The sequence below is a fragment of the Rhipicephalus microplus genome, chromosome 4 (genome assembly GCF_043290135.1).
Source record: "Rhipicephalus microplus isolate Deutch F79 chromosome 4, USDA_Rmic, whole genome shotgun sequence".
In the NCBI taxonomy this organism is placed as follows: Eukaryota; Metazoa; Arthropoda; class Arachnida; order Ixodida; family Ixodidae; genus Rhipicephalus; species Rhipicephalus microplus.
The window spans coordinates 223,532,916-223,556,265 of record NC_134703.1 but is presented as its reverse complement, the minus strand read 5'-3'; the positions used below and the strand labels follow the sequence as shown (position 1 = coordinate 223,556,265).

At 45.3% G+C, this 23,350-nt stretch overlaps 1 protein-coding gene across 2 annotated transcripts in view; it reads right to left on the bottom strand.

The window, feature by feature from the left end:
• Window positions 1–619: 619 nt before the first annotated feature.
• LOC119172476 (3'-5' ssDNA/RNA exonuclease TatD) overlaps window positions 620–23,350 on the bottom strand; it is a 97,652-nt gene continuing 74,921 nt past the window's right edge. For both annotated transcript variants that reach the window (XM_075894019.1, XM_037423593.2), the window contains exon 2: window positions 620–3,019. In XM_075894019.1, the coding sequence (XP_075750134.1) occupies window positions 2,546–3,019 (474 nt within the window). In that variant the 3' untranslated portion in view covers window positions 620–2,545. The remainder of the gene's footprint in view (window positions 3,020–23,350) is intronic.

The following is a 23,350-nucleotide window of genomic DNA, read 5'->3' as shown; positions in this document are numbered from 1 at the left end:
GTGCCGTCCCAAAACTTGCCACGAAGGCTTTTAGACAAGAAGCCGGCGGTACGGCCTCTGTATGACTTGTGTGTAAGCCTCTGTAAGCTCGCCTGTGCAGATCTTCCATTCATGAAGACAAGCGCACCCCAATAAATTGTTGCATCGGGCGACGAGGTCCGGTCAGGCAATGAACACATTCCTCCTCTCTGGCATGCGGGCGACGGCTTGGAGTGTGTGTGTGACGTTATCGAGCAATTTGCCGTGTATTAAGCCAACCTGCGGATTTCGTTTTTCTTAATTGCTATGACAGCCAAGAATTGGTCATCAGGGAACCACTGCGTTGTTTTTGGATGCAGTAGCCACTGAAAAAAGGAAACTACAGTCAGAAGAAATATGCTATGTGCATCACCAGACGCGGAGTTTTTGTGGCTGTGGACTCTTCAAGTTGCATCCTTTTCCTGTTGACGAAGAGAAACGACTTCTATGGCTTGCAAACTTAAACAAGAAAAACTTCGTACCTTCCGCGGGTACACTCGAACGAACGAACCACAACAACTTCGGCACCAATGCTCAACCTCGGCTATGAAAGAAAGGTACGCAGCCTACAGCTATTCTAACAATGACAATATTTCCCTGATAAACAGCACCACACAACATTTTTATCTTTATTGCAGGTCAAAGTACTGCGGCACCGAGAGTCGCTCAAACATGGCTATTAAAAAAGAATATAAAAAGGGGACACGCAGGCCCGTCAGCATTTTTTGATGTAAGAGCTGTATTTAAGTGCACACTTGTAAAAACAAACAAGCAAGTAAGATACGGTCACTCCTTCAGAGTTGAGAAACAATTTAGACAACAGTTGTTTAGCAGTTAGTAAAAATTGCCAGTGCCAGGAAATGAAGACGAACTCCTTCAGAGTTAAGAAAGAATTTAGACAACAGTTAGTGAGCAGTTAGTAAAAATTGCCAGTGCCAGGAAATAAAGAAGAACCAGTACACTTTAACGCACAGCTTCATGCAAGAGCAGTAGCCGATGCGACAATTTGGCGTAAAGAAATCTCATTAGAAAAGTGGATGACTACAGCTCAAGAAAGATATTCACTATGCTCTCAAAGTGTTGTCGCTCATTCTGCAACAAAAATACCTTAAAGGACAGCGCATTCTTCGAGCACAAAGTTGGGGCTTCAAATATACTGCATCAACAGTAGCGGACTCGTTAGCGGCAATGTGTAATAAAACAATTGACCCTCAGCGACTTTAACGTTTTCAGTACGTCTCATAGATTCATTTTATAAAGAACATGCATCACATCAGTCTAAATTCACCACATAAAAACAAACAGAAAATGATATCCCCCAGCCGCACGTTTATCTTCTATGCAAGCGAACTTCCTGCATGCCAGATGGGTTGCCAGACCAGAAAAGGGCCATCCGCTAGCAAGATGGCGGCGCCTACGAAAAAAACCGTCTATAGGACAGCTTATCATAAATTCATAAGTGATACCTGCCGCCGCTGTTCAGTGCACACTCCATAAAAGTTTTCACCTGAGGCAGCACAGAAACTTTATGCAAAGCAGAACTCTTTATGTTTCCCGTTAAGGCACGTACGTGAACAGAAACTAGCTTGCTTTTGCCATGCTGTGTTCTATGTTACGTTACATGTAGACATTGCCTCATGCTGCTTTGCACGAAGAGCGAGCATTCACTGTCATCGATCACAAGGGCGACGTTGTGTGATGAATTTACAGAGCAGGACGACTACAGGGACAGTGATTTTGTCTCTGTTAACAGCCTCGATGACGCATTCAACAACGTGACCTGCATCGTATACCACCTTGCCCTCGATGAGACGCCGCGACATTTTGCAAGCTTTATTTACATACTTGAAGATGCTGGAGAAAGGCTCGCTTTCTGAAATTTCATAACACCCAAACTAATTAGTATCATATGACAGAAAGTGTGGACAACAAGCGAGAACACTCACACATAGTCTCAATTTTTCACCAGCAATGCGGTTGGTGGCTTTGGAGCACATCTCGGTTATGCTGGGGATTTCTGGCCCGGTCATTTGCTCCGGAACTAAAACAAGTTGATAATTGTACTCGAAAACAATCCTTGTAGGCGTTCCTTGATTCTTGTGAGGCTGTTTGTTCGATAATATTCCCCCCTGAAGCATACGATTTGCATACAAAAGCCGCCGTGGCCGCAGCGCGGTTGAGAGCAAAGCACCCCATGACGTCACACGCGAGAGGCTGCTACTCATTATCCCGAGGCAAATTGGGATGGGACCAGGCGAATGTCTCCTGTTTCCAGAAAAAGCACCAATGTAGTTACATGTAGTAGCCTCGTGAAGCAACTAAACATCTCGGTTTCACGTGCGAAAGCTGATATGATTATGAGACAGGCTATAATAAAGAACATAGCTGTGACTTTCATTACACGGATTTTCTAAAAATGCATTTACGAAACTAACTACACATTGATTTCACACTTAGGCCACATCTTGACATGGCCATCACAGCATGGCATAAAGCGAAACAGATCTGCCAAGTATTGAAATGCTCTTTAGTCAAGGCCGAAAATGCTGAGTGCAGTGTACGTGGTTCGCAGAGCCAAGTCCTGGGGTCCAATTCCAAGCACAGCTGCGGTCAGTTCAAGCACCGCAGGCAGGCAGCAGGGCTCATTCCGCTGAAAGGAACAGTAGCGCTCGAGCAGCCGCACTGCACGAGGCTGCAGCGCCGTGCGCCACTCGGATGGCAGGGCACGTGTGTTGGGCCATAAGAAGGGGCTGTCGCTCTCCAGCAAGATCCGCTCCGGTGGCACACTCTGCAGGACTTTTGGTTCCTTCCATAGCTGGCCACCAACGCCCAAGTAGCAGCCGCGCGCTAGGTACGCCGCTGCCTGGTCGCTGCTACCCGCAAAGCAGTGCAGCACAACACGCGCTGGCAGCTGGCTCCGTGCCAGCAAATCCACCATGGCATCAAATGCTGCCCGCTCCCGAAGCACTAGTGGCTTGTTCAGCTCGCACGCCAGCTCCATCTGCATAAATTTGATGCTCTTGACACAATCTGACTCACGCGCCAGGAACGGCAACCAGATCGAAATATGGAGCCCGCTACTTTCAAGTTGAAGGAACGCACTAAAACACACACACAGGACAAGCACGAGTTGACAAGGTCCACATGCTGCTGAATCTTGAATGCAGATTAGCATGACAAAAACGGGGACGAGAATATAAAAGACAAACTACAGCGCTGCTAGAACTCAAAGAACGCACGAAATATATACGCACAAATATACACATTTTTAAAACGTCGCTGCACGTAGTCTGTGAACTCTAACGTTTATATATTACATAGCATAAAGGAAAACATAAAAACAAAAGATAAAGTTATATGCTTCAAATTTTTCACATTAATATTGAAAAGCTTATTCCGTGAGTTATTTTTGTTTCTAGCCGTTTCTAGTTGTCTGGTTTCCTAGAGTCGTTTCAGCTTTTTCCTGCCCCAGTAGTCATTGATGGCTTAGCTCGGTCACAGCATGTCCCACTCGAAGCTTGTGAGCAAACATGAGTGCGTGTTCGTTAGGTGATCTTTATTGATAGAGAAACTGTATCGAGAACTGTATTCATCAAAAAACAGGATCTGTATTCATTGAAACGAAGACTGCAGTGCGTCGTCAATCATTTCGTTCGCTGCATGGGCAATCACTAAGAAAGGTGTGTGTGAGTGATATCATCAGTGAAATATTTTTCTAAACAATGCGAAATTATTACCTTACCACATTTTAAATGAACTGTTACAAGAGCATCGGCCAACGAATGTGGTGAGTGCAACGCAAGCATCAAAATTTGAGGAAAAATGTGGCATAGGAATATTTCGCCCTGAATTCGAGTGACCCTTTTTATTATGACTGCCTGATTTTATTCCAGTTTTTACAGCTGAATTTATGGCCACAATATTAGCTTTATGACAATTAGGTAGTTCTATTACAGTATTTGCAATTATCGCCGTCACTGTATGCATTTAGTTTAGGTAAGAGACAGTAATATTGCGCATGTTAGTATAACATGATAAAGAGTCACAAGAGACAGGAGGGGATAGAAGAGACGGGACAGAGCGCTGAACTACCAACAATTTATTTCTTGCGAAGGTCTTCGCTTTTATACAGTCACCAGTCGCACCAGTCATGCGCCAAACGGAATGATAATGCCGAAGTACACTGATAAAGAAAAGTTGTTCTTTTGCTTGTCGGTATGATGTACTTATGCATTATTATTGTGTTTCGCGCATGACTGGTGCAACTGGTGACTGTATAAAAGCGAATACTTTCGCAAGAAATAAACTGTTGGTAGTTCAGTGCTCTGTTTCGTCTCTTCTATCCCCTCCTGTCGTTTGCGCTGTTAAGCACTCTTCATCATAGTTTAGGTACCAGTGCACAAAAGTTTGTTGGGAAATAAAACGACTGATTTAGCAAAGGCGCCGCTTTTTGCGCCAGTCATTCAAGTTTTACCGGTCAAAACATATATCCCGATTACTAGATTCTACACACTAATACTGAGAAAAAGTTTATCAGACCCTGTATTAACAGCTTCTTCAGAAGATAAGCACTTCTTATTTGGCTGGTGCAGCGATTTATCAAGGTCGAGAATGATGGAAGCGGCTGTTACCAAATTTCACTGCCACGCTGCCTCCCTCAAATTTTACCTGCATAGAACAAGTCTAGCACTTTCTCCTCTGTGCTCTTCTGTAATGAGGAGGAAACCATTAGTCATTACATTTGAAGCTGTTGCTTGTTCACGTCATTGAATATTCATAGTATCACCTCTTAGAAATCTGGGTTCGAAAGTATCATATCACTTCCATCCAATGTAATTGATTGTACTACACTAAATTCTTTTGCTAAAGCATTGTCAGATTATCTGTAATTTTTTCGGTATCTTGGTCGTCACTCCGCTTTCCTAGTATCGCGACTTCTGCAAACTGATATGTGATTGTGAAACAATAATGTTGTTCTGATGTTTTTTTTTTTTCTTTTTTTGTTGTTGATGTTGCGTGTGTCACATTGTAGCTCTGTTTTGTTTAGCGGTGCACCTCGGTCCAGATTTCTCCTGCTCTTTCCAGTCATGTCTTGTATATTATTAATAGTTTTTATCAGTGTAGGTCTGGCTTGGTACCAAACAAGTTGTTAAAAGTACCTGCTGTCACTTTGTTGATTGCGTAATTGTATATTTTTTGTTTTTATTTTGTTCCCGCTCATTGTTGCGGTTGTTTTGTGGACGTATTTGCGTATGTTCTCGTATTCTTTTATTTGTTCTGCCCGCTCCTGCCAAAGGCCTTTTTTAAAGGCTGGCAGTAAATCTGAAAATAAAAATAAATAAATAAAATAAAAAAATCGGATATTCTTTCTTTGGCACCTCTACTTTGGGGCTGGGCACCAGTCACGGAACATATTCTTTTTGCTTGGAGGAACTCATCAATCAGTCTAAAAAAATACCTAGCTAAATTCTTCTTCTTTTAAATATTTCATTCCTACTGTCACGTAGTTTATTTACGTATAAACCTACTGGAAGGCCAAGCAACGCCAGAACAGCGAGGAACGTCAACAGGCCGAAAATACAAAACAAGCGCAAGCTCGGGTCGCGCGTGTGTACCAACACTGTGGCTTGCCGTTTCTTGCTGCTTCGTCGTCGTTCACATAGTTCCCTACATTGGCCCCCGGTGAATAGCGTAGCCAACCTGTCGACATAAGGCGTAGTCACTATAGCGGGGTTGTAATACGGCTTCAGGCGACTCACATGCACAATTTGTCGGCCACGACGGCGTAAGTCATGAGACTGTGTCAAAGGCTCAATGTCATAATTGACTGGTGACGTACGGGCGAGAATGCGGTAGGGCCCGTGGTATCGTGCCAGTAATTTCGAGGAAAGGCCAGAAGTACTCGGTGGAATCCAGAGCCAAACGAGAGCACCAGTTGTGAAAGTAGAGAGATGTCGGTCGGTGTCATGCCATAGCTTCTGGTGGCCTTGGTCCTCAGTTGTCAGTGAATGGGCCAATCGTCTGCAATCTTCTGCGTACCTGGCAACATCAGAAATTGCAGTTATAGTGAACTAGAAGTACTCTAGTGGTGCAACCGGCCAGGCTCTGGCGCCAGCCTTTCACACGGATGGCGCGAGGTGGCGCCACTGCTCCATTTCCTAGGAGCTTCGGCTGCGTTGACCGGCCGTCGCTGGCTCCTTCTGAGTTGCAGCTATGGTCAATTCTAACGCGCGTGTTTGCTTCCTGGCTCATGCAAACGTAAAATTGCTAGGTTAGTTATTGCGTGGCTCAGCGGTTTGTATATACATAGTTTGGCCAAGAATATATGTATATATATTCATATTTACCACACGCGCTAATAACATTCGCTACAAAGCGATTGCTCATCACCATCACAAGCTTACGGCGCGCTTCCACTATAGTTTTGGTGCTGGCTTATTACATAGAAGGTCATGGTAAGGACACAGTGCTCAGCATCGAAAATGAAAACAGGAACATCTTTTTATTTATTGTGATGGTTGGAAGAGTACAAAAAAATACAAAATAACAAAATAAATTTCACTAGTTTAACAGCTTTTCAAAACTATTACGAGGATTCGCAAAAAAGAAGACACGTGAGATGGACATGTGCAGAACTTAACATCTACTGAGCTTTAGGTGCTTGGCTGATTCTCGTTTTTTAGCACTATTCTGGTTCACGCTTTTAGTTAGGAAATGCAGACGAGTAGTGATGTAAAAAACGATGACCTCAGCTGCAATGCCTTCAGAATGGTCACAACCAAGCCCATTTTTTTGCTTTGCCTTAACTTCGCTTAAAATGTCGAGTATGCTATCAGCATGCAGCTCCAGCAAACTGAAACACGTTGTGAAGGCTTTTTCTAAATCATGAACAAACTTAAACAACAGGCTAGACGGATAAAGCAGGCCACCTCTGTCTTTCATGTGTGTCAATTGCGCAAGGTGTTTGAGACTTTCAGCAGACTCCTTTTGCATTAGAAGAAGTTTACGGCACTCTTCGCAGCCAGACTTCAGTAGGCATTTTCTAGGTACATATCCTGCTATATAAAATGTTAGCCGGTTGTCACTGGCAGATATAATGCATGACGCATGGTCTGGCGCACTCTGTGGGAGCGAGCTCTGCACGGCAGCTACATTGTCACTGTTTATAAACGTGTCCATTAAGCGCTGTTTACCAGATGGAACATTTTCAGCACCTGAATTTGCGGGTAGAAGGGCATGGAGCACTGCAGGCTCACAGTTTCCCTTTGAAGCTGAGTGAGCAAGATTGTTGAAGCTCAAGCAGTTGATAGTGCTAATAAACTGCTGTGGTGTTGGGTGCGTGTTACATCCAGACGACTGCCTGACAATGCCAAAAACATGCTCAACAGGACCTTGGCTTACTCTAGATGTCATTAGGTACCTGTAGCCTAGTTTCTCAGTGAGATACTGAAGCAAAAAAAGCACACTTGACACTGTCACTCGCAGCCCAGCTGCTGTTGACTGGCTCAGGAATCCTTTCTGCCCCTTCGTGTGGTCTTCCCATGATGAAAGATACTCCTGAAACGATCGCAGCTTCTCAACACTTGCTGAACTTGGGCGCAGCGCTTCAGCTGGAAATCGTGAAGTCATCATTTGCACAAGGTCATGGATGATCCTGTGAAATGAACAAAAGCAGGATGAATCTGTGTTTGTGAGCAAGAGTCAGACTGTCATATGCAAGGTGAAAGGTGCAATCGCAATAAAACCACAATGTGATGACACTTACTTGAAAAACTTTAGTGTAGCTGTGATGTCACCACAGGTATCTTCAATTCCTGACTTGTACAGCTGCAGACCATGAATCACTTTTTCTCCGAAAAGCTGAAAAGCTAAAGGTACTCTCATCTTTTCAAAATTGTTGGGGTTCGTGTGGCTTCCGGTGATTCCATGCATTGCCTGCAATGTGACACTGCAACCATCCAGTTCCAAAGCTTTGCGTACGAATTGTAAAGATACCTGAAAGGAATACCAAAGTGAGAAACTGTTAGAAACAAACAGATTGTATCAACAAAGTTGTACAGCATGCTTGGTGATCAAAAACAACTTACCCGGCCCTCAGGTGTTTCGTAGTCCGACCTTAGTAGTCCATTCCTCAGGCACTTAATTAAGTGAGGAAAGTCCGACAGAAAATGGAGTTTGCGCGTTGGGTCCACTGGATGCAATGTGCTGCATTTCGTTTCTGTCAGTGATGCTTTGATGCCCATCACAGACCACATTTTCCGATTCCAAGTGGCACCATCAGACGTAATGAAATCAACCTTGAGTCCGGCCTTCTCAGCTAAAATGACGGCTTCAAGCATTATCTTCGTCAGCAGGTTCCCATTTATGTTTCCATGAGTCGCAAATGCAGCGAGTATTTGCGTCCATTTGCCAACAAAGGGCACAAAAATTCTCACCATACCGTGATCACAGACACTGTGCTTATCTTTGTCAGACGTAAACTGTCCCAAGTCAACGAAGCCATCAATGCGGCCTTCACTGTTCACTGAGAGGTGCTCCGAGAGTTTCAGTTCATCCACGATGAGTCCTCCATGGCATAAAAACTCGTCTATAGTGCAAGTCTTTTGCTTCAGCACATCAAAGATTTTATTGCTAAATCCAAACCCAGTTCTGTAGCATTTTAAATATTTGCGAAGCGTAGTCTTACTGGGGAGAACTAAGATTTTTTCTTTTCTCAAGTGCTCATACAACCTTGCACTTTTCAGCTTCATAATCAAACATTCGAGCACCCACTCATTTGAAAATATCATGCCTTTAGTACTCTTCCGTGAAGAAGCTTTGAATATGTGGAGAGTTGCCTCACGCTGCTTCTCTGGTAGGAGAGCTACTTTTGCATTGAAATCTTCTTCTGCGATTGCCACATTCTTGGCAAGCATGACACTCAACTTTTTCTTAAGCACACATGCCTGATTTTGAAGACGTGCTGTCTTCTTCTTTTGTTGCGTCAGTCGTGAAGAAAGGGTTTTCTTTACAGGCAGGTGTACACGACAGTTAATGTACGACTTTCTTGTCAGTAACGCTTTCCTAAGGGACTTGCATTCTGCACAACTTGAGCCTGCAAATGAACAAACAATGCATACGTTAAAATCACACCCCTCAATACCTGAGGCAATGTGGTAATGTTATGGGCATCCTAATGCACTGTACGTCTACTTACCTTCAGAACAAACTTTTCCGAAGCAGCGTACGCTGATCACGGATCGTCCAGCAGTGTTTGCTTCAGCTCGATGATGTGCGGTCAGCCGAGAGGAAAGCGGCTTGAATTCTTGTTTACACATTGCTCCCTTGCAGACAGGGCTTTCTCGAGCTTCTTCCAATACGGATGTGGCCTCAGCAAGGGATTGCACGGGTTTCTCTTGACACAAAACACCTTGATAGAAGACTTGGGCTACAATTTTTCCTTCTGTGGACATAAAGCACACAGCTTTTTCATGAAAAATATCCAGTTTTGTACGCTTGCTTATCACTGTCGTCACAAATATTAGATCGCAGTGGCCAACTGCTTCTATACGACACCAGTAGTTTGCAGGAACTTCAAGTGTGCGAATAGCTTCAATTGAAAGTCGCGCACTAGTGGCAGCATTAAAGTCCATGCCTTCCATTTCACCGCCGTCGCACACTTCGTCAGGTGCATCAGGCCTGCGGCGTTTTCTGCTTGCGCCTTCAGGAGGTTTGGCTGCTTTCCTTCTCTCGGGTCTTTGCTTGGGCGCAGCGACGGAAAGGTACGCTGGACAATCTGGCAAAAGCGTTGGCACGGCATCAGGCACCAGTGACGGTTTTCCTCGGGGAGTGCGCATTTCACAGCCATTTATCACGTGCACATATTCGCGCAGAATATATCTTGGCTCGAAGTGATGTTCGCACACCGCTGATGTTTCGGTCAGAGGCTTGTCATCCCTCCGGAGGTTACGCTCCCACTTTCTGCGGAGATCATCTTCTCTAGGAGCTGCAAACAACGATGCCTTCGGGGCGCCCGGGTAGCCGCTTCGGCAACCCGGAGCAAAACAGTGTGAATCCGTCCTCCGCTTCGACATGTCACGAGCTACATGTTTGTTGGTACGGAATACCTGAACAGGTAAAGACAGCTGCTCCACAACGGTCCGTGCGAGAAAATGCAGAGCAGAGTATACCGGTACACGTGCAGTACAGTAGCTGCAGACAAAGCGATGCGCAGGATACCGGCAGACGTGCTGAACTAACGCGCTGAGTCACCAAGTGACCGCGCCTCACCGAAGAAAAGGCGCAGTAGCGCCACGAGAAACCCTAGCAGCGGTCCGTGGTATTTCCGACCGCCAAGAGAGGCGGCGTGGCCTGGCGGTCGTGCCACTAGAGTACTTCTAGTTCACTATAATTGCAGTGTACTCAGAGGAGTCGGGCATGTATGGGAGGATAGTGTCCAGCGTGCACGATGGTTCGCGTTCGTACAACAGAAAGAAAGGGGAAAACTGTTGTTGCCTGCGTAGCGGTGTTATACGCATACGTGATGAATGGAACGACAGTGTCCCAATCCGTCTGGTCTGAAGATGTGTCCATAGTCAACATATCACCAAGAGTGCGATTAAATCGTTCTGTGAGGCTATTCGTCTGCGGGTGATATGCTGTCGTCATGCGATGAACCATGTTGCACTGAGCGAGCAAGGCTTGAATGGCGTCAGACAAGAAAACATGCCCCCGGTCGCTCAAAAGTTCGCGGAGAGCACCATGGCAAAGAACGAAGTTGCGCAAGACGAAAAACGCAACTTCCCTCGCAGTTGCTGCGGGTAGTGCTGCTGTCTCCGCGTAATGCGTGAGGTGGTCCACGCCGACAATTATCCACCTATTTCCAGAAGACGACGTGGGAAGTGGTCCATATAAGTCAATACCGACGCAGTCAAATGGACGCGCTGGACAAGGCAGAGGCTGAAGTGTACCGGCAGGGCGTTGAGGTGGTGCTTTACGTCACTGGCATGCAGTACAAGCACGTACGTACTTGCGAACAAATGTGTACATGCCGCGCCAGTAGTACCGCTGACGTAGACGGTTGTACGTTTTGAGAGCGCCGGCTTGAGCGCTTTGCGGGTCGTTGAGGAAAGCTGTACAGATTTCCGAGCGCATGTGGATGGGTATCACTAACAGCCACCTCCGACCTTTAGACATGTAATTCCGCCGATAGAGGAGGTCGTCTCGAATAGCAAAATGTGTGGCTTGACCGCGGATAGTTCTTGAGACCAAATTAGCTGACGGATCATTCATAAAGGCGAGGAGTTGGGAAATCCACACATCTTTGCGTTGTTCCGATGCCATGTCTGTGAAGTCGATTGGTGTTGTGACAGCTGAAGAAGGTGACGAGGAGGTTGGGTCAGCCGGTAGCGGCGAGCGGGATAGCGCATCAGCGTCAGAGTGCTTGCGGCCGGATCGGTATACAACACGAATGTCGTATTCCTGTAGGCGAAGCGCCCAACGACCAAGGCGCCCCGACGGGTCTTTGTGCGATGATAGCCAGCATAGAGCATGGTGGCCCGTAACGACTTCGAAAGGGCGGCCATAAAAGTATGGGCGGAACTTCGTCAAAGCCCAGACAATTGCGAGGCACTCTTTCTCCGTGACGGAGTAATTACACTCGGCTTTCTTGAGAGTTCAATTCGCGCAAGCGACCACGTATTCTTGGTAGCCTGGTTTTCGTTGAGCCAATACAGCACCAAGACCGACACTACTGGCGTCGGTGTGGACCTCCGTAGGCGCATCGGGGTCAAAATGACGTAGTATTGGAAGTGATAATAATAACCTCCGAAGCGTGGTGAAGGTTCGTCGCACTCTTTTGTTTAAGCAGAAATGCCTTTGGAAGTTAACAGGTTGGTAAGAGGCGCGATAATGGAAGAGAAGTTCCGCACAAATCGACGAAAGTATGAGCACAGGCCGATAAAACTTCGTAGTGTCTTGATGGAATTGGGCTTCGGATAGTCGGCCACGGCGCGGAGTTTCACCGGATCCAAGAGAACACCCTCTTTGCAGACCACGTCACCCAGTATAGTGAGCTGACGTGCGGCAAAATGGCACTTCTTGATGTTAAGTTGAAGGCCAGCAGAGATGAGACACGTGAGAATAGCACGAAGATGAACAAGGCGAGTTGAAAAGTCGCGACAAAAAACGACGATGTCGTCTAGGTAGCAAAGGCACGTGTTCCACTTGTAGCTGCGAAGGATGGTGTCCATCATCCGTTCGAAGGTAGCTGGGGCGTTGCAGAGTCCAAACGGCATGACGTTAAACTCATACAGCCCATCAGGTGTTACAAATGCAGTCTTCGATCGGTCAGGATCAGCCATTGGAACTTGCCAATATCCTGAGCGTAAATCTAAAGAGGAGAAATATTCTGCTCCTTGCAAGCAATCGAGAGCATCGTCGATGCGTGGCAATGGGTAAACGTCCTTTCGAGTTATCTTATTGAGCCGGCGGAAGTGACACAGAATCGGATAGACCCACCCTTTTTGCGCACAAGTACAACAGGGGACGACCAAGGGCTCTGCGATGGCTGGATGACACCACGCTTGAACATATCGTCGACTTGTTCGTTGATAATACGGCGTTCTTCCGCTGAAACTCAATATGGTCGTTGGCATAAGAGAGCATGAGTACCGGTGTCAATGTGATGCGTGATGTTCGCTGTGCGACCCAAAAATCGTTGAGCGCAATCGAACGCAAAACGGAACTCTCGAAGAAGGGACAAGAGTTCGCGTCTTAGTGTCGGCGGTAGCTCAGCGGCAACAGAGAGCTGGAATGAGTCTGGCGCGGGCAGTGTGGCCACAGGTGGCATCATAGCATTGAGCTGGAGGTGAGGTGGGTGTTCGGCGAACTCCAGAGGGCGCAAGAGGTCAATGTCTTGTATGTTACCCAAACATTCTCCTCGAAGTAAGGTAACTGGCGACGATAGCGAGTTCGCAACGAGCATGGCGGTAGCACCGGATTCCACGGTGAGTATGGCAAAGGGCAGGTGAAGGCTACGGCGGCAGGTAAATACGTCAGACGGAGTGAACAAAACAGTTCCAGCAGGAGCGGCCGTACAGGTCAGGGCTACAAGGGTGGATGTTCTCGGTGTTATTTCCGTGTCTGCAACAACGACAAGTTTGTAAGCTTCAGAAAGAGAATCTGCCAAACAAGAGGTTGGCAGCGGTGTAAGGGCAACTTCTGCATGTGAGCAATCTACGACGGCCCGATGACGCGAAAGAAAGTCCCATCCAAGAATGACTTCGTGGGAGCATGATGCCAGCACAAAAAATTCAATGGCATAAAGTTCACCTTGAATAATGACACGTGCAGTGCACACAGCTGTAGGTTCTATGCACTGCGAGTTGGCCGTGCGGAGCATCAGGCCCGAAAGAGGCGTCGTCACCTTTTTCAACTTGCGGCATAAGGTCTCACAGATTATGGAAACGGCGGCTCCTGTGTCGATAAGCGCTTGTGCGGCGGTCCCCTCAACATTGACGTCGATAACCTTTTGCGGCAAGAAAGATGGAGGCCTTAAGCAGTTTGAATGGTAGGCAGCTGTTGCCTCCGGAGCTGCAGCGATCAGTTTCCCTCTCCCGTAGCAGGTCGGCGACGCATAGGTGACAGGGAGCGTCGTCGGGGCGATGGTGACCGATGGTTTGCGTAGGGTCGATGACCGTCAGTGGTGTACCTTGATGGCCTCCTAGACGGCGCAATTGGCCTGCCCACGGTGTCAACTGGAGGGGGATGTCGGCGACAGTGGCGGGCGACGTGTCCAGCGATACCACAGGCGAAACAAATGGGCCTATTATCCGGCGTCCTCCAAGCGTCTGCGCGACGGTAAAATGGAGCTGAAGATCTCGCGTAGGAATATGGCGCAGCAATTGGGGTTGTAGGCACGACATAGGGCGGCGTGGCAGGTTGAGCATACGGCATACGCTGTTGCGTAGGCCGAGCAGCGACAGCGGTGTACGTGAGAGGCGTAGTGACAGGGGGTTGCTGATGCATCGGTGGAAGGGCCTCAGCGACTTGGGTTCGAATGGCGTGTTGGAGGTCCGGTGCCAAAGCTTGCGCGGGCTCATGTGTCAGTGGCAGCAGTGACAGCTGGCGCGCTACCTCTTTGCGGACGAAGTCCTTGATTGTCGAAAGCAGCGGCTGTTGATCGGTAGGATGGGCAGCTAGGTGCAAGCTTGCGAGCGTGTCTGGCGTCGTGAGGGCTTGACGAGCAATTGCACCCTGCCCTACACAACTCATCGAAGCTCTGACAGAGAGAAAGGAGCACAGCAATTGTGGGGGGATTTCTCGTGAGCAACATATGAAAGGTGCCGTCGCCAATGCCTTTCAAAATGTGCCTGATTTTTTCTTCCTCAGGCATGGTAGAGTAGACGCGGTTGCATAGATGCAACACATCTTCAATGTAGCCCGTGTAGGTCTCGCCTGGTTGCTGCGCACGGTGCCGTAAACGGTGCTCGGCTTGAAGCTAGCGTGCCGCAGGTCGTCCAAAGACGTCCGTAATAGCAGTCTTGAATGCAGACCACGTAGAAATGTCAGCTGCGTGGTTGTTAAACCACAGTTGCACGGTGTCCGCAAGGTAGAACGTGGCGTAGCCCAGCTTACTTGGGTCGTCCTATTTGTTACTTGCGCCGACTTTGTCGTACCTCGCCAACCAACCTTCGACGTCCGACTCAGTGGAGCCCGTGAAGATAGGAGGGTCTCGCTGAGGATACACGGCGCCGCAAGTGACGTGGACGGTAGAAGGCCCCACCTGGAGAGGCGTCTCGGTGGCCATGTTCGTGTCACGTAGAGGGGGAAGCTTACGGGAGCGACGTTCCAGGTTTGTACGGGAGTCCACACACCTCCACCAGATGTCACGTAGTTTATTTACGTATAGACCTACTGGAAGGCCAAGGAACGCCAGAAGAGCGAGGAACGTCAACAGGCCGAAAATATAAAACAAGCGCAAGCTCGGGTCGCGCGTGTGCACCAACACTGTGGTTTGCCGTTTCTTGCTGCTTCGTCGTCGTTCGCATCGTTCCCTACAATACTATAAACTAGCTTATATGAGAATACCGGGAAAAATTTTACCTACTACTCGGCCCATTCTCTCCATTAGGTATGAGCCATGAAAGGAGGAGAAGAAGTTGGTTTCTCGGAGGGATTAGAACCCGACTTTTCATTACTCTACTTTCATTGATTGGCTTAGCCTTAACTGAAGAAAGTGCTTTAAGCTTCGGGGCCTCAGGCTAGGTACACTACTACATGAATGCCTTTGATGCAGTGTGTAGTTTCATTATAACAACTGAACCAGTACCAGTTACTTCTGGTATTTAAATTTATTTGTTGTCAAAGTGAAGTACAATATAATCTCTTCAAACTTGTTCCAATCAGGTTATTACGGCAGTCTAAATACAAGCTCACAAGAGTAGTACTTGCAGTATTAACTTAATGTTTTACCTAATATATTGTCATTTTCTTTATTTTTTGAATCACCTAACATTCTTCAAGTAACAACTTAAATTCAAAACTTCGCATTCTTGGCCACTCTCCCAGAAAAAACAAACAAGTGTGACAGCCTTTTTGAAAGTGACACCGGCGACCTGTCAATCTTAAGCAAGATCAGCAAAATGACAGTGATTACAATGACGGGGCGCCCCTCTGCGCAGTACTATCGTTAGAGTGAGGCGGTTCGTCAGCGTAGTGAAATCGTGACGACAGTAACAGGGCCCGTCAGCGCAGTACTATCGTTCTTTGAGGTTGCTATTCAGGCCTGTTGGTTTGCCATTAGTGGGTATAACGTTGCACATAAAAGACACAGACAAAAGAGACAATATAGCAACAGGGCACAACTAATCTCTAGTGTCTGTGTCTTTCAAGTGCAGCATTATACACACTAAAGTACTATCGTTGAAGACAGTGGGCCCGTCAGCATAGTGTAATCGTAGAAGTGAGGGGTTTCATGATAATAGGGTCATCCCAAGTGTAATGCCCCAGCCCAAAAATCGACCCCCAGCGATTCTGATGAAAAAAATTAATCTGAAAGGTAACTATGTGAGAGTGATTTTGGTGAAGTATTTTTGGTCAGAATATTGTGTGGTCATGTGACCACCCTTCAAATGTGGCGGCGAAAAGGAAAAGTTGGGCGGGAATAAATTACGCGTATGCAACCGTCTGATTGGGTATGGCGACACATTTGGTATTAAAGCATTACGTTGTGATTGTTCTTTTACACGATGCCACAACTAAAACCTCATATTATTTATACGGCCTAGATAGTATTAGCAAAGAAGGAAGAAAATACGCGAGTTCAGGCAATTTTTGTAAAAACTGCGGCAACGTTCCAACCGCAACACTTTTCTTGCTTTTTTACCAGTTGACGTACTATCTGATGAAAATATTTTAAACGTCTATAAACAAACATATATTAAGAAAAATCCTTGCAAAATTAACAAAAAGGGACTTTTTGGTGATATTCAATCGTAAATTAAGCATCAAAGCCATGATGCTAAAAATACATGAGGCAGTACATTATGTGATCCAATGCTTTTTCTTTTGATGTAGAAAATTTTATTCCTGCAAATTTTGCTAAAGACAAAAAAAAAATTAATGTTCACAACCAATGCCAGGGGAGGGAGTATAGTAATGTCTTTCTTCTGTTGAGGACTGGGGTCTCAATGACGCGTTCCCGCTGATGTGGGTTGCCGAGACACCAGGGTTGTGCCAAACCCGGACTCCTGTAATAGCGCTGTGGTCCTGCTCGTGGTAGCAAAGGTTCAAGAATATCTCAAGATCATATACCGAACTCTAAACAAATATGTAAGCAAACATCAGTAATTTCGCAAATTGTGCATACTCATATAAGATGTATTTTATATGATGATCCAAGCATAAAAAACACAGCGAATTAGGCTTCATAAACCCTATCTTGCTGAATTACAGTGCTCTTATAAAATACCAGTTCATTCTAGCATCATTTTCTCACCTTTAAATTCCGAGAGTGGAGGCTCAGAAAAGTTTTTCTGAGAGCTGTGCATTTCCTCATTCATTCTCAAGTTGTGGCACCAAGTCCTGTCGGCTACTACAGCGTATCAAGCACTTGTAAGCTAGAACTCTGCTTAAAATAATAATAGCAGCCCGACGATTACCTCGTCCCCCGTCAGCGTTCGCTCACCCGCCGCAGAAACTTCGCTGTGCTGCCAAATGCGAAAACAGACGTGTAAGCAGAACAAAACGAAAACTCCCCAAGACGAGGATAAGGCACATTTTCTTTTCCTACAATGCAAAAGTAAATTAAAAGTGGCTTGAAATTGTCTCATTGTGTTTATATACTTGCTGCCGTCTGCTTTGCGGCAGACGAGAAATATAACAGACGACCAGATGACAAGAAGACTGACAGCCGCGCATATGTGCGCACTTTGCCAATGCACACCGCTGACGTTTTTTGTGCACATCAAAATAATTTTTTTCGTTTTAAACGAAATTTACAGGAATAAAATTTTTCACATTAAAAAGTACATGAATTGTTTCATGTACTTTTAGCACGACATCCTTGATGCTTAATTTACAATTGAATCTTACCAAAAAGTCACTTTTTGTCGATTTTGCAAGGATTTTTCTTAATAAATATTTCTTTGTAAATGTTTAAAATATTTTTGGCAGATGGCGCGTCAACTGGTAGAAAAGCAAAAAAAATGTTTTGCGGCTGGAATGTTGCCGCAGTGTTTACAAAAGTTGCCTGAATTCGGATGCTTTCTTGCTAAGCCTATTTAGATTGTAGAAATATATGGTTTTAGTTGTGACGACACATGAAAGAACAATTACAACATAATGCTTTAAAACCAAATATGTTGCCATGCCCAGTTTGAAGGTTCTATACGCATTTGTTCCCACCAAACTTTTTTTTTTTGCCGGCACATGTGAAGTGTGGTCACGTGACCACACAATTTTGTTGAACGAAAATAATTCCCTCTTGTGAAACACTCAAGAATGCTGAACTGCCTTTTCAAACTTCGATACGATAAGCTTCTTGCTGATAAGAAAAAGCTTCGTTTATGATAGCACGCAGGATATCGTGGTTGAATGGTGAAAATAGCAAGAGGGGTGGTGCCGGAGCAATGTTTCCTCATAGCTCTGTGTCGGCAGAAGGCGTTCTGCTCATCTGATTTTTGAGCGTACCATTTTGGTCGTTAACTGCCAAAGCATAAAAAACAAGACCGATGAATTTGCTTCTCTGACCTCTTCAGTCAAACCTAATGCGATTATAGGCATGGAATCCTGGCTCTAGAAATCTGTTGGTATGGTATGGTTTGAAGAACTTTAGTAAGGAATTTGTTGGTAGCTCGGAAGTTTTTCAATCTGGTTTTCACAAAGTCTAGTGTTCTGATCGCAACGCACATGGTGGTGGTGTCTTTCTTCTTGTTCTTTAGTACGTACAGTCGTCTCCCGTGTTAACTCCATCTGATTGTTTTGAGTCGATTTGGTGCAATATCAATTTTAAAACTGGATAGTCTCTGAAAATTGGTTCTACAATAAACGACGACTATCTTATAGGCGGCGATATCAATATGCCCAATGTTGGGTGGGTGGAAAACAAACCAGTTTTTGGTAATTCATGAGCCCTATCTATGGCATTTCATGAGGCTATATAGTCAATTTCAGAATTATAAGGTACCGGAGCTGCGTTAGACAGCACCCACTCGAAACACATAAACTTGTAAGGTATTTTGTTGCTCCTATCTTAAGCCAAGTTTGCCCGCTGTTTCGAAAACAGTGTTTTCCTGGATCAATGAAAAGTTGTGAAAGCAGTGCTAGTGTTTGATAAAGTCTTGAAAAAAGTAATGGAAAAATATCCCCGCCCAAGCACTCCGTAAAAATGGTTAATCAGCAAACGCTAAAACTTGCAGCCCCAGTGTTTAGTAGTAGGTTCAACCTGACGTGGCACCGAAGCCTTTCACAATTACTGGTAGCATGTTCGTGCTTCTTAATGAGATTAGACACACGCTTGGAATGGGTTTACCAGTGTTTATTTCACATGCCGCACATTGTGCTTCGCATGATCACACTCACGGAAAAGTGCAATGGGCGGTGAAATGCGTTAAATCACAGCGGTTTTCTCGAACCACAGGCAGTCACAGATGTCGCAGCCGAAGCCAATGTGCCACACATTTCTGGGTGTTCTTGAGAGGCGCCCAGCCTCTCAAGAGTGGACGGGAGATTGGGTTGCAAGGTGGACAGATAGTGAACGGGGAGAGGAGCAGTGAAGCACTGCACCTACCCTCACCCGCACTCTCTCGCACCACATGCTCCGGTGGCTAGGGGTGAGCATAAACGCGCGTGCCAGCAGGTGTTGCTATGGGAGAGGGAGTAAGAGCAGAAAGATAACACCTGCCGGCACGCGGCCACTAACGCATACACAGCCGGATGCCTGCATAGCCTAAAAAATGCATTCGCATTAAAACAATTAGTTGCCTTTCAGAGGCGAAGCTCCTGAAGCAGTGGCTTTGTCCTTCTGTTGTGACCAATTTGCGACTGCCTAGTTTATGGATGACTCAGCAGGTGGCGCTAGTGTGACAGACCGACAGGCTGGCAGAAAGACAGGCAGACGGATGGACGGATGGAGGGACAGACAGACAGACGGACAGACAGATGAACAGACAGACGGACGGATTCCCTCTTTACCGATAAACTCCCCCAAAGCTTCGCCCCACTCATCATCGTGGATATGCTGTAATTTTTCCCTTCTTCAAGAACCACGCATTTATTGTTTGGCCCGGCGTTGTTGCAAGCGTTTGACATCACAAGCCAACTTTGTCAACCTTACTTTACTGTCTTTGTCAACTTTAATACAACATTGGATAGTATTCACCATTTCATCCCGTTTTGCAAAATGGAGCCCTAAGCATTACTGGTTCTGCATTAACCCTATTTAAGAGATTTCTTCTTAGTAGGTTTTAGGTTGTCTCAGTCAATAACTTTATATCCACTTCCACCCCCATTAACAGAGATGTTCTCAAGGTTCCATTTTGGGTCAGTTATTATTTTTAATATACATAAATGATTTACCACATTGCCTCAATTATTCTTCATTTTTTTCCTTTCAGCCGATTACAGGAATCTTTTTTTCTCATCACCTGGATTCTGTTACTCTCGTTTCTAGACATCAAGCTGACCTTAATTCACTTGTTGACTGATGCAAAAATAACAGATAATTGAATAATCCTATCAAAACTTGTTTTATGCTTTTTCATTCACCAAAGAAGAACTTAACATTATTTCCTCATCGCTGTGCCAACTCAGTAGTAATTGTTTCAGGTGATCATAAGTTATTTGAGTTATGAGAACACGCATTTGAAATTTCACCAACAGATTAAATATGTTTGTAAAAAAAGTCACAGCTTTGCCACAAAGGCGAAGCAATGAACACTATAGCAACAATTTGAAAGGTCACGCGCAGAATGGAAAGGAGGTCGAAACGTGCTCCGCGTTTCCCGCGCACAAATTACGCACGAAACGTACTCACAGGTACGGATGCATGCGAATTGACATCTCATTTGTTGTTTCTCTGAGTCTGAAAAGCGTGCTCTTTTTGCTAACGGAGACTGCAATGATTGCAGTGACCTTTGTGCGCCCGGTAACTGCAGCAGAATCGTTCCACGTAAAGCCTGAGGCCAGCCAATGTGTACGATTCTCCCCTCCTTGCCACTGCTAGATAAGGGCGGGCGAGGGAGCTTTGTTTTGTAATCACAATAAAATTCAATTCCCGGTCTACAATAACTTTAATTACCTAAAGTTCACACTAATTATAGAAAATTCACACTAATTATAGAAATTGTTTATTATCAATTTCATTATGAAATTATCTATCATGATCATTGTTTTTTCATCAATTTAATTATGGAATTCTCTATCACGTGATCTGAAAGATGTAATGCACTTTCATGTTTATAATGGAAAATTGAAAAATTATTCATTCAATGTACAACTGCTGCATTTTGTCAATTTCCTATAATTGCCTTTTTTGTATACAATTCTTAAAGTGCCAATTTGAATATTTTGTAATGTCCTCTGTACTTGTAATACATAAAATAAAGTTGCTCTTACATTGTTCTTATTTTAGTTTTTCCTTTGTGTTAACTACGATGTAAGAATAGGTTAGGTGCTGACACTCGCCACTCTGCGTAAGGAGTGGGCAAGGGAAGATTGCTTTCGCCGATGACCTTGAGCTACGAGTACTTGCCGTCGTGCTAATTGAGATGGCTCTACTGTATGGCGTGGAATTCATCATGAAATACACGTGCCAGAGAGCATCTTCCTGAAAGCTTATGAGTGTATGAGATTTTGTGATTTAGAAACGGCTCGTTCTGTGTCTATGAGCCGTGCCAGTGCACTTGTTCAGCTGATTAGTGCTTTTTGATTCAAAGCACATATATCTCGGCGCTGAATGTGACTCCAAGTATGCGTCAGTGGCCTTGTTGCTGGCTGCACCTAAAAATGGGCAAGTGGTGTTTTGTCCTTAATGGCGAGTCGGGGTATCGGATTTGTACGGAGCACGTAACGCTTTTCAAGGCCGTGTAAACTAGAGCGTTTTGATAAGTGGCGAAGGGCAATTCCAAAAGCTGACGGAGCCTTGCAGACTACTGACCATATGTGCACGAAGCATTTCCCCGAAGAAGCGATGTATGCCACACATCCTGCAGAATACAAGAGAAACCTCCTGTTACACGCACCAAAGAAACCTATGCTCACTTCAGATGCTGAGCCTGCCATTTTACTGGGGCTGTCCAAAATACCTGATCATGCAGAAAAAAAAAAGAAAAGGAAAGCTCCAGAAACCTATGCTCACTTCAGATGCTGAGTCTACCATTTTACCGGGCTGTCCAAAATACCTAATCATGTAGAAAAAAAAAAAGGAAAAGAAAGCTCAGCGAAAACAGCTGGCTCTACTGCTGACTTTTTGGAAGCGACGGGGGCCAAAAGGTTAAACTGCATCTGAAGTGCCCGACACAACTGCTGAAAGAACACCAAGTTTATTGCGTGTAGAGACAGTTTTTCCATAGAATGATGATGAATCAGCAGGCACGCATGCAAAAGGTAGCACTTTGACTTCAGCAGCGACGGGCCTGCTCCACATAAAAATAAAGATGCTTTTCAACACAACACTGATAGTGTTGGTTTATGCGTTACCAACTCAGTTTTTACCACGTCGAAAAAGTAATTTCTTGTTTTAAATTGAAAGATGCCACATTTTTGAGCTGCCTCATCTATGCCTAGTTGGACCAAGCAAAATTAAATGTAGAGTAACCAGTGAACAGAAATCCTTGTACATACTGATTCTGTGATGCAGACGTTGTGATTATTTTTCCATGCTTGATCTGGTCAAGCCAGATTTTCTCGTTTTTTGGCTGTCTCTGGCGCTTCACCGTCACCATCTTGTAAAATTGCAGGTGCACTTCCGACCACGGTACTTATGACATAACACCTTTTGACTATCAACCTTAGATATTCCTAAATGCCTCATCAAATGCGGAACATGATTGTCGGTGTCCCGCGTCGCTGGCGTAAGGGTCAAGCTGCAGAAGATATACTGCTCTAGGTAGTGTGCTCTCTTCTTCTGTCTCATAAGCACTTCATCAAGTTGAACTCCAAATGGCCTAATAAAATAGCGCAAAGTATGGCTGATGGCACTGGCCCAACAGTCCCGACATGGGTGTGGTATGAGTTAACCCGTTGACTTTCGGGACCCAATAAAGTTTTCCCCCCATATCATGGTGCGTACACTGCCAGAGGCCTAAATCTGCATGAAGCAAACAGTAAGACTGCCAATGATAGCGTGCCAATTTTAATAAAATGAATGCAAGTTTCAAGTTTCCCGATATATTAGTTGCAAGTTTTGTGACGAAGTTTTTAATTCATTTTGCAGGGCAACAAAACATGAAGGTGATATCCGCGCGTGCTTGCTCTTAGACATGCGCACGCACATACACACGCAGACTATTGCCTTTCTAATAGCTAGCCCGCCTTTGCCCTCGGGCTGCTATCCTTATTGCAAACACCTTAAATTTTCTGCCATAAACAATGCTACATTTTTGTTCTGAACCAAAGATGCCAACGCCGACACTGCCGACATTAGAATTTAAATGAAATGAGATCTTAAGTGCTGTCACATCAAAATGCAACTGATTTCCGCAGGCCAACGTTAGCTGCTGTCCATGCATTTATCTCACACAAGCACTCTTAGCAAATGAACAGCATGTAAAATTAGGAAATCGAATTCATTACAGCAGAGTCACAGAGTCGTAAATTATTGATATCCATGTACATCTGTATGTCGAGCATA